Here is a 12,696-nt window from a genome sequence, read left to right on the forward strand (position 1 = left end):
AGATAGATAAAGAAGCCCTGGCAATTGTGGCGGGAATAAAAAAATTTCACGATTACCTTTACGGCCGCCCCTTTGTGATTTACACAGATCACAAACCACTGCTAGGACTATTCACATGGGACCGCCAGACCCCCCAAATATTATCTCCCAGGATGTTGCGCTGGACAACGTTCCTCACAGCATATTCCTACCAATTAATATACAAGCCTGGACACCAAATGTGTCACGCTGACGGCCTCAGCAGGCTACCCCTACCCCACACAGAACCAGACCCAGCCCCAGCGAGCAACATCTTAGCCATCCAAGAGCTACCAGAATGCCCACTGACAGCAACAGACATTGCTGCCGCAACTTCATCTGACAAAACACTCAGCAGAGTGTTAGCATGGGTACACACAGGCTGGCAAACCTCTTGCCCGGGCAAAGAATTTCAGCCATATTTCTCCAGGCAAAGCGAACTAACGTCACACTTAGGATGTTTACTCTGGGGATGCAGGGTAATTGTGCCTTCCAAACACAGACAAAAAGTACTAGACACATTACATGAAGGCCACCCTGGCATTGTAAAAACAAAAGCACTGGCCCGCAGCTACGTCTGGTGGCCAGGAATAGACCAGGACATAGAAAGATACATCGCTGGCTGCTACCTATGCCAAGAATCCCGCCCACTCCAGCCCAGAGCTCCAATTCATAAATGGGAACTCACAAAAAACCCCTGGTCCCGAATCCACATTGATTATGCCGGCCCATTCCAGGGACAGGTCTTCCTCATAGTTGTGGATAGTTATTCCAAGTGGCTGGAGGTTCTCCCGGTTCACAGCACAACGTCTGCCGCAACCATCCAAGCCCTCAGGGGAATCTTCGCAACACACGGTCTCCCCGACGTCATTATTTCAGACAATGGCCCTCAATTTACTTCTCATGACTTTCAGATCTTCACGAGGAGAAATTGTATTAGGCATTCAACATCGGCTCCCTTCCACCCATCGTCCAACGGCCTTGCGGAGGTTATGGTGAGAACCACCAAAGACGCCCTCAAAAGAATCATCACAGGGAACTGGCACCGTCGTTTGTCTCAATTTCTCTTAGCCCACCATTCCACGCCCTGCACATCCACCGGCAAAAGCCCAGCCGAACTATGATGGGGCCGCCGCCTGGTGACACGACTCGACAGACTCCACCCCGACAGACTGGCAGCCGAAATAACACCAAACACACATCCAAAAACTTTCTCCAAAGGACAAAATGTTTGGTCCCGAGATTATGGGGGAAGGGATAAGTGGGTTCAGGGGGTTATCCTGGAACAAACAGGACCATTATCATACACAGTGGACACTGGGACTGGACTCATACAACGCAGACACTCGGATCAGCTCCGACCCAGGTCACTGCCCAACCCCCCTCTGCAACCGACTCCGGGTGAGTCTCCACCAGCCGTCACCCCCGGACCTGACGAACTCCTCCAGGACCCTCAACCACCTGTCGAGCCCCACCAAGAAACAACTCCTCCAGCCACGCAACCCGAAGAGAGCAACCCCTGCCCCCGTCGGTCCAGCCGAGCTAGAAGGCCCCCCGCATACCTCGCGGACTTTGAATGGAAGGGAAACTCGCCGTCTGTTAAAGAACCTGTTAACCTTACTGTTTCAAAATGTTCAACTGTTGTTATGCATAACGTACCTGTTCGGGGGGGGGGGAAAGGGGGTGAATTATATCGGGAAAACAAGAGTTTCCAAGCCGCTAAGGAAAAGCCGGCCCGGCCAACATTTGACAGTTGACAGCTGTCAAATGGCCGCCCGAAGCAACGGCGCACGCGCACAAACCAGCCGGCCGCCATTCCCGTTGACAGCTGTCAAAAGGGCTGCCGGAGGCCAACGCGCACGCGCCGGATTTGACAGTTCCCGGAACTGTCAAATCCACAGTCTTCAACCTAGTCCTCCAAGTGAGCCAAACGCTCAGCTGGAAGGAATTCCCTGACAGCCGCCGAGCTGTCAAAAATACCGTTCATCGATTGGCCGCCCCCAGAACGGCGGGAAAAACACTGTTACCTGATTGGGTGTTTGTTTTGACAGTTCCCTATAAAAGCCCGGATTGTTTTGACAGTCAGCTGCCGGGAGCTGAACCGAATAAACCTTTCAAACCTTGCCTACGGTCTCGCGTCTGTCTTTCTAAAGACAATTCAAAAATAATCTAGTCTAAACCTCTTTAAGTGTAGCAATTCATGACTACAGAATCCCTGTCAGATAGCAACCCAACCAGACACATCTGCCTTATCTTGTGGTCTCATCAAAATGAAAAATTGAGCATTGTGATGCAAGTTTCATCCCTTAAGCATGTGTATGCAACATCATGACACATGTCAAAATGTGTGTAGCTTGTGTTACAATGACACAAGAATTATTCCATCCTTTGCATCTCTCCCATGGATGCCTCTGAATCTAATCTCTGTAAGTAATTATTTTTCTTCATCTTGATATTATACTTTGCAGCTTAGAATAGTGTTTGAGATTTTTGCAGCTAGATCATACTTTTGAATCATGTTCAATTTACGATTTACCAAGACATCCAGATCCTTTTTGTATCTACAGCTACCCAATACTGCTTCGTGCTTTGAATTTTGATGTTTTCTCTCCCAAATGAAAAAAAACTCAATTTTCCTAAATTAGGAACTCTTAAGACAATAATAATAATAATAATAATGATAATAATAATAATAATAATAATAATAATAATAATAATAATAATAATAATAATAATAATAATAATAATACCTGGTTGATACCTAGGATGCTGGCAGCAACCCATATCAACTATTAGTGCCAGTCAGTTTGAGTGTTCAGTTGACTGAGGTTCATGTTTAATGAATAAAAGTTTTATAATAATAATAATAATAAAGTTGGAAGGAACCTTGGAGGTCATCTAGTCCAACCCCCTGCTCAGGCAGGAAACCCTATAACATTTCAGACAAATGGCTGTTTAGTCTCTTCTTAAAAACATCCAATGTTGGAGCATTCACAGCTTCTGGAGGCAGGTTGTTCCACTGATTAATTGTTCTGTCAGGAAATTTCTCCTTAGTTCTAGGTTGCTTCTCTCTTTGGTTACAATCTGTTGCTTCTTGTCCTGCCTTCAGGTGCTCTGGAGAATAGCTTGACTGCCTCTTGTTTGTGGTAGCCCCTGAGACTGCTATCATGTCACACACGTCCTTCTCTTCATTAGACTACACAAACCCAATTCCAGCAACCATTCCTTATATGTTTTATGTTCCCTGATTATGTTTATTGCTCTTCTCTGTACTCTTTCTAGAGTCTCAACATCTTTTTTACATTGTGGTGACCAAAACTGGATGCAGTATTCCAAGTGTGGCCTTACCAAGACATTGTAAAGTGGTATTAATACCTCACGTGATCTTGATTCTATCCCTCTGTTAATGCAGCCTAGCACTGTGTTGGCTTTTTTGGCAGCTGGCTCATATTTAAGTGATTGTCTACTAGGATTCCAAGATCCCTCTCACAGTTACTACTATTGAGCAAGGTACCACCACTATACCTGTACATTTGTTTTTTCTTGCCTAAATGTAGAACCTTATTTTTTTCACCATTGAATTTCATTTTGTTAGATAGCGCCCAGTGTTCAAGTCTGTCCAGATCCTCCTGTATCTTAAGCCTATCTTCTGGAGTGTTGGCTATTCCTGCCATCTTGGTATCGTCTGCAAATTTGATGAATTCCTCATCTATCCCCTCGTCCAAATCGTTGATGAAGATGTTGAAGAGCACTGGGCCTAGAACAGAGCCCTGGGGCACCCCACTACACACTTCCCTCCATGTAGATGCAGTTCCTAGCTCCCAAATATGCCCATAATTAGATTTACTAGATTTTTAAAGTCTAGTTTCTTTATCAACAGCATTTGATTTTAGATTGAACAATGCAAATGATTACATTTCTCCTGCAATCACCAAGAACTTACAAACCGAATATAACAGATTAACAGAACAGCATAGAGGTAACTATTATTAGCACTGTACTATACTTCTTTCTAATCTGACTCTACTCTTTTGTTTGTTTCATTATTTATTTTTTATTTATTTTAATTCCATTTATATCCTGCCCTTCTCCGAAGACTCAGGGCGGCTTACAAGCTTAGCAGTAGCCTTCATTCTATGTATATGCCTGCTTATTAGGGCTTTTACACACACACCCAAGCGGCATTATTACAAAGTCAGCTTAATTGCCCCCAACAATCTGGGTCCTCATTTTACCTACCTCGGAAGGATGGAAGGCTGAGTCAACCTTGAGCCTGGAGGGATGCGAACCTGCACTAATTGCAGGCAGCTGGTGTTACTTAAGGAGGAATTAGCCCACTGCTCCACCAAGGCATCATTAGATGCCGAAGTGAAGAATACCCTTTTAGTAACTAATGCACAGTCAACTTTACTAGTGCATGTTCTTGCTTCAGAATGTAGTACAACTAAAGTGCACAGAATTTGTACTTTAAGAAAATGTGCTGCAGCTGCCAAAAAAGCCAATGCAATCCTAGGCTCTGTTAACAGAGGGATAGAATCTAGAAGTGTTAAGTGTTAGTACCACTTTATAATGTCTTGGTAAGACAACACATGGAATGCAGGTAGTCCTTGACGTACGACCACAATTGAGCCCAAAATTGGTGTTGCTAAGGGAAACATTTATTAAGTGAGTTTTGCCCCATTTTACGACCTTTCTATCCACAATTGTTAAGTGAACCACTGCAGTTGTTAATTTAGTAACATGGTTGTTAAATGAATATGGTTTCCTCATTGACTTTCCTTGTCAGGTCGGAAAAGAAGACCACAAGACCCTGGGAGCTGCAACCGTCATAAATATGAACCAGTTACCAAGCATTATGAATTTTGATCATGTGACTATGGGGATGCTAAGTATGAAAAACAGTCACAAGTCTCTTTTTTCAACACCATTGTAACTTTGAACGGTCACTAAATGAACAGCTGTAAGTCAAGGACTACCTGTATTACAGGGGTGTCAAACTCAATTTCATTGAGGGCCGCATCAGCATTGCGGTTGCCCTCAGGGGGCCAGGTGGGTGTGGCCTGGGTGGGTGTGGCCTACTGGGTGGGCGTGGCTAGAGTGCATATGGCCTACTGGGTGGGCGTGGCCAGCTCTACATTGTTCACATCAAGGGTGCCTATGGGGGCCTGGGCAGAAGTGGGACAGATCTGAGGGTCTCTGGCAGGAGGATGGTCTCTGGGCCAGGGCCAAGGCAGTGGGGGCCGTTCCCTCACTGTTTCCAGGATGGCTTCGCGGGCCGCATGAAACCATTTCACGGGCCGGATCTGGCCCCCGGGCCTTGTGTTTGACATGTCTGCTGTATTACATCCAGTTTTGGTCCCCACAATATAAAAAAATGTTGAGACAACAAAAAAGATTGGGGGCTAGAAACTAAAACATATAAGGAACAGTTGCTGGAATTGGGTATGTCTAGTAGTTTAATGAAGAGAAAGGACTAGGTGTGACATGATAGCGGTGTTCCAATATCTCAGGGGCTGCCACAAAGAAGAGAGAGGCAAGCTATTCTCCAAAGCACCTGAAGGCAGGACAAGAAGCAATGGATTGGAAACTAACCAAAGAGAGAAGCAACCTAGAACTAAGGAGAAATTTCCTAACAGTTAAAGTAATTAATCAGTGGAACAGCTTGCCTGCAAAAAGTTGTGGTTGCCCCAACAATTGGAGATCTTAAAGAAGAAATTGGATAACCATTTGTCTGAAATGTTATAGGGTTTCCTGCTTGAGCAGGGACTGGAGTAGAAGACCTCAAAGGTCCCTTCCTACTCTGATTCTGCTAATTTTGTATAGCCATCAAAGTCGTGTGGAGTTCTGGACCTCAGTATAAAATAACTTTTGAAAAAATTCAAAATCGTAAGCAGAAATAAAACGTATAGCTGATTCTCTTATGTCTCTCTCTTATATACTACCTTAGGAAGCAGCAGCACCTGGTTGTTCCTTACTGATTTAGAAATCTAAGCAAAGTTAAATATATTAGTATTTAGATGGGAGACCAACTGGGAAATCCAGGACTCAAGGCTAGACTAAGACATGGCAAAAATATATATTTTTAATTTGTTTGATGTTCCACTTTTGTTTATTTTTGTTTTCCTGTGAATTACTTCCCAGAAATAAATTTTCATCCCCAAAAGTTGAAGTCCAATTAAGTACCAATCCAGCATTAAGGTCAGGTAGCTCAGACAGGTGTGCAACAAAGTGATCACTTGATTCCTTGTGCTTTGCTAATTTCCTTCTTCTGCATGTGACAAGCAGGCAGGGAAAACATCACATTACCACATCAAGAATGGGAAGTATTTGGCTTAGGACAATCTATTCATCATATCTTGGCTCTTTCCTATGCCCCCTTCTTCCACACCCCGTTAGGTCAGTCCAATTTGAAAAAAATAAAACAGAAATACATTGGGATCATGAAAAGAGCTCAGCTAAAACAGTGCTTTTATTCATAATTTCTTCTCCACTTCATTTTCTTCATTTATATAGGCAATAAGTGCAAAATTCCAGATCCCTTGCTTCCATTCAGAAGGCACTTGATTGCAAGTCCTGCAAATAGATTTTGTTGCATTTCTTGTATCACTATTTTCAGATCTTTAGGGAGACAGTATCAGGAAGATGGCAGAGAAGGCTGACTAGTTACTAAAGGCACTGAAACAACTAATCCTCCTCACTACTTGTTTAATGTGCAAGGCGCAACAGAATTCATACATTTTGTAGTTATAGTTGGATGTTTTCGATGGAAGGAGCAAAATACTAGTTAACACTGTACAGCCAAAGATGATTTAATTCCGTTGCACTCATGGGGTAGGGGTGAAAATCGTCATGGCAGAGAATAGAATATCTCTAAGAAAGATCCAAAATACCACAGTGAATCCAGATATGGAGAATTAGTATTCTGCAGGATCCAATCTGGGTCGCTCACCCAGGTTTTGTCTTCTGAGCTTTTGGACTCATGCTGGAGGCTATCCTCAAGGACTGAGTCCGAAAGCTCGGAAGGTAAAACTTGTGGTCCTGGTGACCAACCCAGATTGGATCCGCAACATTATCCCGGGACATGTATATTTGCCTTCATTCCTAATTAATACATACTCTATATTTCAATTTCAGGAAATGTAACTAAAGCAATATACAGGGAGGGGGAATTATTTGACCCCCTGCTGATTTTGTACATTTGCCCAATGACAAAGAAATGATCAACCTACAATTTTAATGGTAGGTTTATTTTAACAGTGAGAGACAGAATAACAAGAAAAATCCGGAAAAATGCATTTAAAAAAAGTTATAAATTGATTTGTATTTTAATGAGTGAAATGAGTATTTGATCCCCTATCAATCAGCAAGATTTGTGGCTCACAGGTGTCTTTTATACAGGTAATGAACTGAGATTAGGAGCACTCTCTTAAAGGGAGTGCTCCTAATCTCAGCTTGTTAACTGTATAAAAGACACCTGTCCACAGAGGAAATCAATCAATCAGATTCCAAACTCTCCACCATGGCCAAGGCCAAAGAGCTGTCCAAGGATGTCAGGGACAAGATTGTAGACCTACACAAGGCTGGAATGGGCTACAAGGCTATCGCCAAACAGCTTGGTGAGAAGGTGACAACAGTTGGTGCGATTATTCGCAAATGGAAGAAACACAAAATAACTTTCAATCTCCCTTGGTTTGGGGCTCCATGAAAGATTCCACCTTGTGGAGTTTCAGTGATCATGAGAACAGTGAGGAATCAGCCCAGAACTACACGAGAGGCTAGTCACCAAGAAAACAATTGGTAACATTTGAAAAGAGGCGGTGGTAAGGCCCCTCCTCAAGAAACCTGCATTGGATCCAGCTATTTTAAATAATTTTCATCCTGTCTCCAACCTTCGCTTTCTTGCGAAGGTTGTTGAGACCGTGGTGGCACGGCAGCTCCCTTTGGTCCTGGAGGAAACTGAGTATCTGGATCCATACCAATCGGGTTTCAGGCCCGGGTATAGCACGGAGAAGGCATTGGTCGCGCTGGTGAATGATCTCTGGCGGGCCCGAGATAGGGGTTATTCCTCTGTCCTGGTCCTATTAGATCTCTCAACAGCTTTTGATACCATCGACCACGGTATCTTGCTGCGACGTCTTGAGGGGTTAGGAGTGGGAGGCACCGTTTTACGGTGGTTCTCCTCCTACCTCTCAGGCCGTTCGCAGACGGTGTTGGCAGGGGGACAGAGGTCAACCCCTAGGCCCCTTAGTTGTGGGGTTCCTCAGGAGTCGGTACTCTCGCCTCTCCTGTTCAACATCTATATGAGGCCGCTGGGTGAGATCATCCGTGGCTTCGGGGTGAGGTATCATCAATATGCTGATGATACCCAGCTTTTCATCTCCACCCCGAACCAACCCAGTGATGCCCTTGATGTGATGTCCCGTTGCCTGGAAGCAGTACAGATTTGGATGGGGAAGAACAGGCTCCGGCTCAACCCGGCCAAGACTGAGTGGCTTTACATACCGGCATCTCGTTTAGTCCAAGAGGTTCCATTTTTGGTTATAAGAGGAGAGATCTTACCTCCCGTTGATAGAGCATGCAATCTAGGCGTCCTCCTGGATTCACGACTCAGTTTTGAAGATCATGTTGGAGTCGTGGCTAGTGGGGCATTTGCCCAGGTTCGCCTGGTATGCCAGTTGCGCCCCTTTCTGGACCGAGATGCCCTATGTACAGTCACCCACGCACTCATTACCTCCCATATAGATTACTGCAATGCTCTCTACATGGGGCTGCCCTTAAAGACCACCCGAAGGCTTCAGCTGGTGCAGAGTGCGGCTGCATGGGTAGTGATGGGAGCACCCCGATACTCCCATATTACACCCCTCCTGCGTGAGCTGCATTGGTTACCGGTTGTCCTCCAGGTGAGATTTAAGGTGCTGGTACTTACCTTTAAAGCCCTACATGGCTTAGGCCCGGGATACTTGCAGGACCATCTGCTGCCGGGAACGACTTCCCATCGCCCAGTGCACTCACACAGAGAAGGCCTCCTCAGGGTACCGTCGACTAGACAATGTCGGCTGGCGACCCCCAGGGGGAGGGCCTTCTCTGTGGGAGCACCAGCCTATGGAACCAGCTCCCCCCTGAGCTTCGGATGGCCCCAGATCTTGAGTCCTTTCGCCGCGGCCTCAAAACACTCCTTTTCCACCTGGCTGACCTGGACTGACAGGGATTTTAATTATGTTTTTAATTTTTAACTGTAATTTTAACTTATTTTAATTTTAATTTATTCTACAGAGGCCATTAATTTAATTTTCTTTTAACTTCTGTATTATTGTATGTTATTGTTGTTAGCCTCCCTGAGTCCTTCGGGAGATAGGGCGGCATATAAGTCCCAATAATAAATAAATAAATAAATAAATAAATAAATAAATAAATAACAGTACACTGTGAAGGACTGAAATCCTGCAGCGCCCGCAAGGTCCCCCTGCTCAAGAAAGCACATGTACAAGCCTGTCTGAAGCTTGCCAATCAACATCTAAATGATTCAGAGGAGAACTGGGTGAAAGTGTTGTGATCAGATGAGACTAAAATCAAGCTCTTTGGCATCAACTCAACTTGCTGTGTTTGGAGGAAGAGGAATGCTGCCTATGACCCCAAGAACACCATCCCCACCATCAAACATGCAAGTGGAATCATTATGCTTTTGTGGTGTTTTTCTGCCAAGGGGACAGGACAACTGCACTACCTCAAAGGGACGATGGACGGGGTGATATATCATCAAATCTTGGGTAAGAACCTTCTTCCCTCAGCCAGGGCATTGAAAATGGGTTGTGGATTCCAGCATGGCAATGACTCAAAACACACGGCCAAGGCAACAAAGGAGTGGCTCAAGAAGAAGCACGTTAAGGTCCTGGAGTGGCCTAGCCAGTCTCCAGACCTTAATCCTATGGAAAATCTGTGGAAAGAGCTGAAGGTTCAAGCTGCCAAACGTCAGCCTCAAAACCTTAATGACTTGGAGAGGATCTGCAAAGAGGAGTGGGATAAAATCCCTCCTGAGATGTGTGCAAACCTGGTAGCCAACTACAAGAAACGTCTGACCTCTGTGATTGCCAACAAGGGTTTCGCCAACAAGTACTAAGTCATGTTTTGCAAAGGGGTCAAATATTTATTTCACTCATTAAAATGCAAATCAATTTATAACTTTTTTGAAAGGTGTTTTTTCTGGATTTGTTGTTGTTGTTGTTATTCTGTCTCTCACTGCTAAAATAAACCTGCTATTAAGCATTTGGACTGATTTCTTTGTCAGTGGGCAAATGTACAAAGTCAGCAGGGCAAATGTACAAAGTCAGCAGGAGATCAAATAATTTTCCCCCTCACTGTATTACCAATACTTCAGACTTGGATTAGTTGCCTTCTATCATAAACAGTTATTTCAAAGAGCATCCTTTGAAGGTTTATGGATATGAAAGAGGGCCAACTTGTAAGAAAGATAACTACCTATCATTAAGTGTAACTCCATCTTATTTTCAGGAATGCTGTCTGGGAATAGGAAAAAAAAATTAAGAGACTTTTAGCATCTGCATAATCGGAAGGGAAGGGGAAAAGGAGGGAAGGGTGCATTTTGGGAGGGAAGTAATTCACAAATAGACATAAAGTGAGGGAAAGTGATTTAGAGAGGAAATATGTGATTTCATGATTTTGTCTGCTGTGGGATTGGGTCAAAAAATTCCTGTGTTTGGTAGATAGATAAAAAGAAAAACACAAGTTACAGGGATAAGTAACTCTTATATTCTGAAAGTGTGAAAGTGTGAAATGGAAAAAAAAACACACCCAAATTTAAAGGTCACACGGACTTCCATCCCCATTTATCTGCCACAGATCTCATATTACCGTAAGTTTAATCATAACAATTAGAAATATAGCCTCAAAAGCAACTTTCTCAGGTAGAGCTATAGTTATTTCTAGCAATTTCTCAATATATGGTAGTTACTGGTCCCTTGTTGACTTCTTTTCATTTATGAAATAATGCTCTGATCCCATTAATGGCATAACTTTTATTCTTCTATTACAGAAGCCTGCAGTGATGAAAGACAGGTAACAAGTGAATTTTTTGATGGGTTTTAAAGATCCCACAATATAGAGGCAAGTAACAGAATACATCAATTGATCCTTAGGTTTGAAGAGCTCACGGTTATAATTTCTAGCAAAAGAACAGCGATGAGCACAAGCAAAGCAAGCAGCTGCTTAAAGCCCTCCATTTCAGAACTGGTTTGTTCCTTCTTGAATAATCCTATTGGCTGGGTATCTGTTTCTCTGTTGTCTGGACAATTCCAGGCCTATCTACATTTCACTCAGTAAATGGGGCCATGCAGATTTCAAGAGCAAAAATGGATTTTAGAAAGGGCGGAAGCTGGCAGGTTAAATAGTTAGTAATAGCTGCTGTTCTGGTTAATGCAGCTGCCACCTATTCTCCACAACGTGAACTGAGGCATGCAGGTTAGGAGTGCCCGGTTATTTTATTCCCAAATAGAAGATGTGGCTATAGTTTAAACTCCTCAAAGAGATATAGAACATAAATATTTACCATTAGAAAACGTCGGGGGGGTAACGTGCTGTTGAAGATGCCTCTCCCCTGTTTGACATTATAAAAAAGTGGTTTAGAAACAGTGTCCAGCAAGGAGTTTGGTTTCTTAAAAATGTAAATATTCCCAAAGAACAGTTGAATCATAGATTTTCAGTGATATCCCTCCTTGGTTCCCCATCCCAACTTCACATACAATTCTAGATAAAAACCAAGTCATTTGGCCAATGGATCAATTTAATTTCCTTTTCACCAACAATATTTTTCCTCTCTGTTCACTAGTGTAACTCTCACTTTATTAAAAACTATCTCGTGGGTTTTTATAGGGTACAGGCAGAGAAGAAAAAGATGTGGACAACAGACAGAAATTAGTATTTAATACTATTAGTATTTAAAGGTCTTTTGTAGCTAAATGTAAATGCAGCTTTGAAAAAGTTCTTTTTTATTAGAAGATAGATCAATACCCTTGGGTAGCAAGCAGCATGCATGTAAAACAAATTTGACTGTCCACAATAGCGAAGTGAACAATTTATCATGAAGCCAACAAACCAAGTTCAGCTTGTGAATTAAGCAGCAGTCAGAAGACACAGGACATAGTAGTCCTTTAAAAAAAAGAATTCTAATACATTCACCAGCTGAAAAAACTCCTGCTGCAGTTTAAAATGTGCATTTAAAGGCCCTACCCAAAGACTTAAAAAAGGATCAATAGAAAAGGAAAAAGGATGATAAGGGAAGAAAGTGAGTTCACATAGCACTTAATAACAAAGCTTTATTTCTTTAGATGCAAGTTAAATTAATTGATTTATTTAATCTAATCAAATATAAATAGAGGTAGTCCTCTTTTACCAAACATAATTGGGACCTACAACTTGGTAAATAAGTCACAAAGTAAAACCACAATTGTGCTTATGATCTTCAGCTTTCCATTGCTTTACAAACTTGCAAAGATTATGTATAGTTGCTAAATGAAGGCTACTTATATAAACTTTCAGCTACACTATATTTTAAAGTATATTTACTAACCTATTCCTATGAAGTTTACTTCAAAAGAAATTGCACCAAATTTAATTATTCTAAATGAATAATTACACTCTAACTCTAACCTAATTCTAATAAGT

The 12,696-nt window shown here is 42.8% G+C and overlaps 1 protein-coding gene across 1 annotated transcript in view; it reads right to left on the bottom strand.

Annotated features, from left to right (window-relative positions):
• Nucleotides 1–12,696, bottom strand: part of SCUBE3 (signal peptide, CUB domain and EGF like domain containing 3) — a gene marked incomplete at its 5' end in the record, with an annotated part of 126,295 nt that overhangs the window by 36,715 nt on the left and 76,884 nt on the right. The window contains 2 exons of the mRNA XM_083358292.1: nt 10,495–10,536; nt 11,582–11,629. Of these exons, the coding sequence (XP_083214418.1) occupies nt 10,495–10,536; nt 11,582–11,629 (90 nt within the window). The remainder of the gene's footprint in view (nt 1–10,494; nt 10,537–11,581; nt 11,630–12,696) is intronic.

Source organism: Vipera ursinii (genome assembly GCF_947247035.1).
Source record: "Vipera ursinii genome assembly, chromosome: 3".
NCBI classification, from domain to species: domain Eukaryota; kingdom Metazoa; phylum Chordata; class Lepidosauria; order Squamata; family Viperidae; genus Vipera; species Vipera ursinii.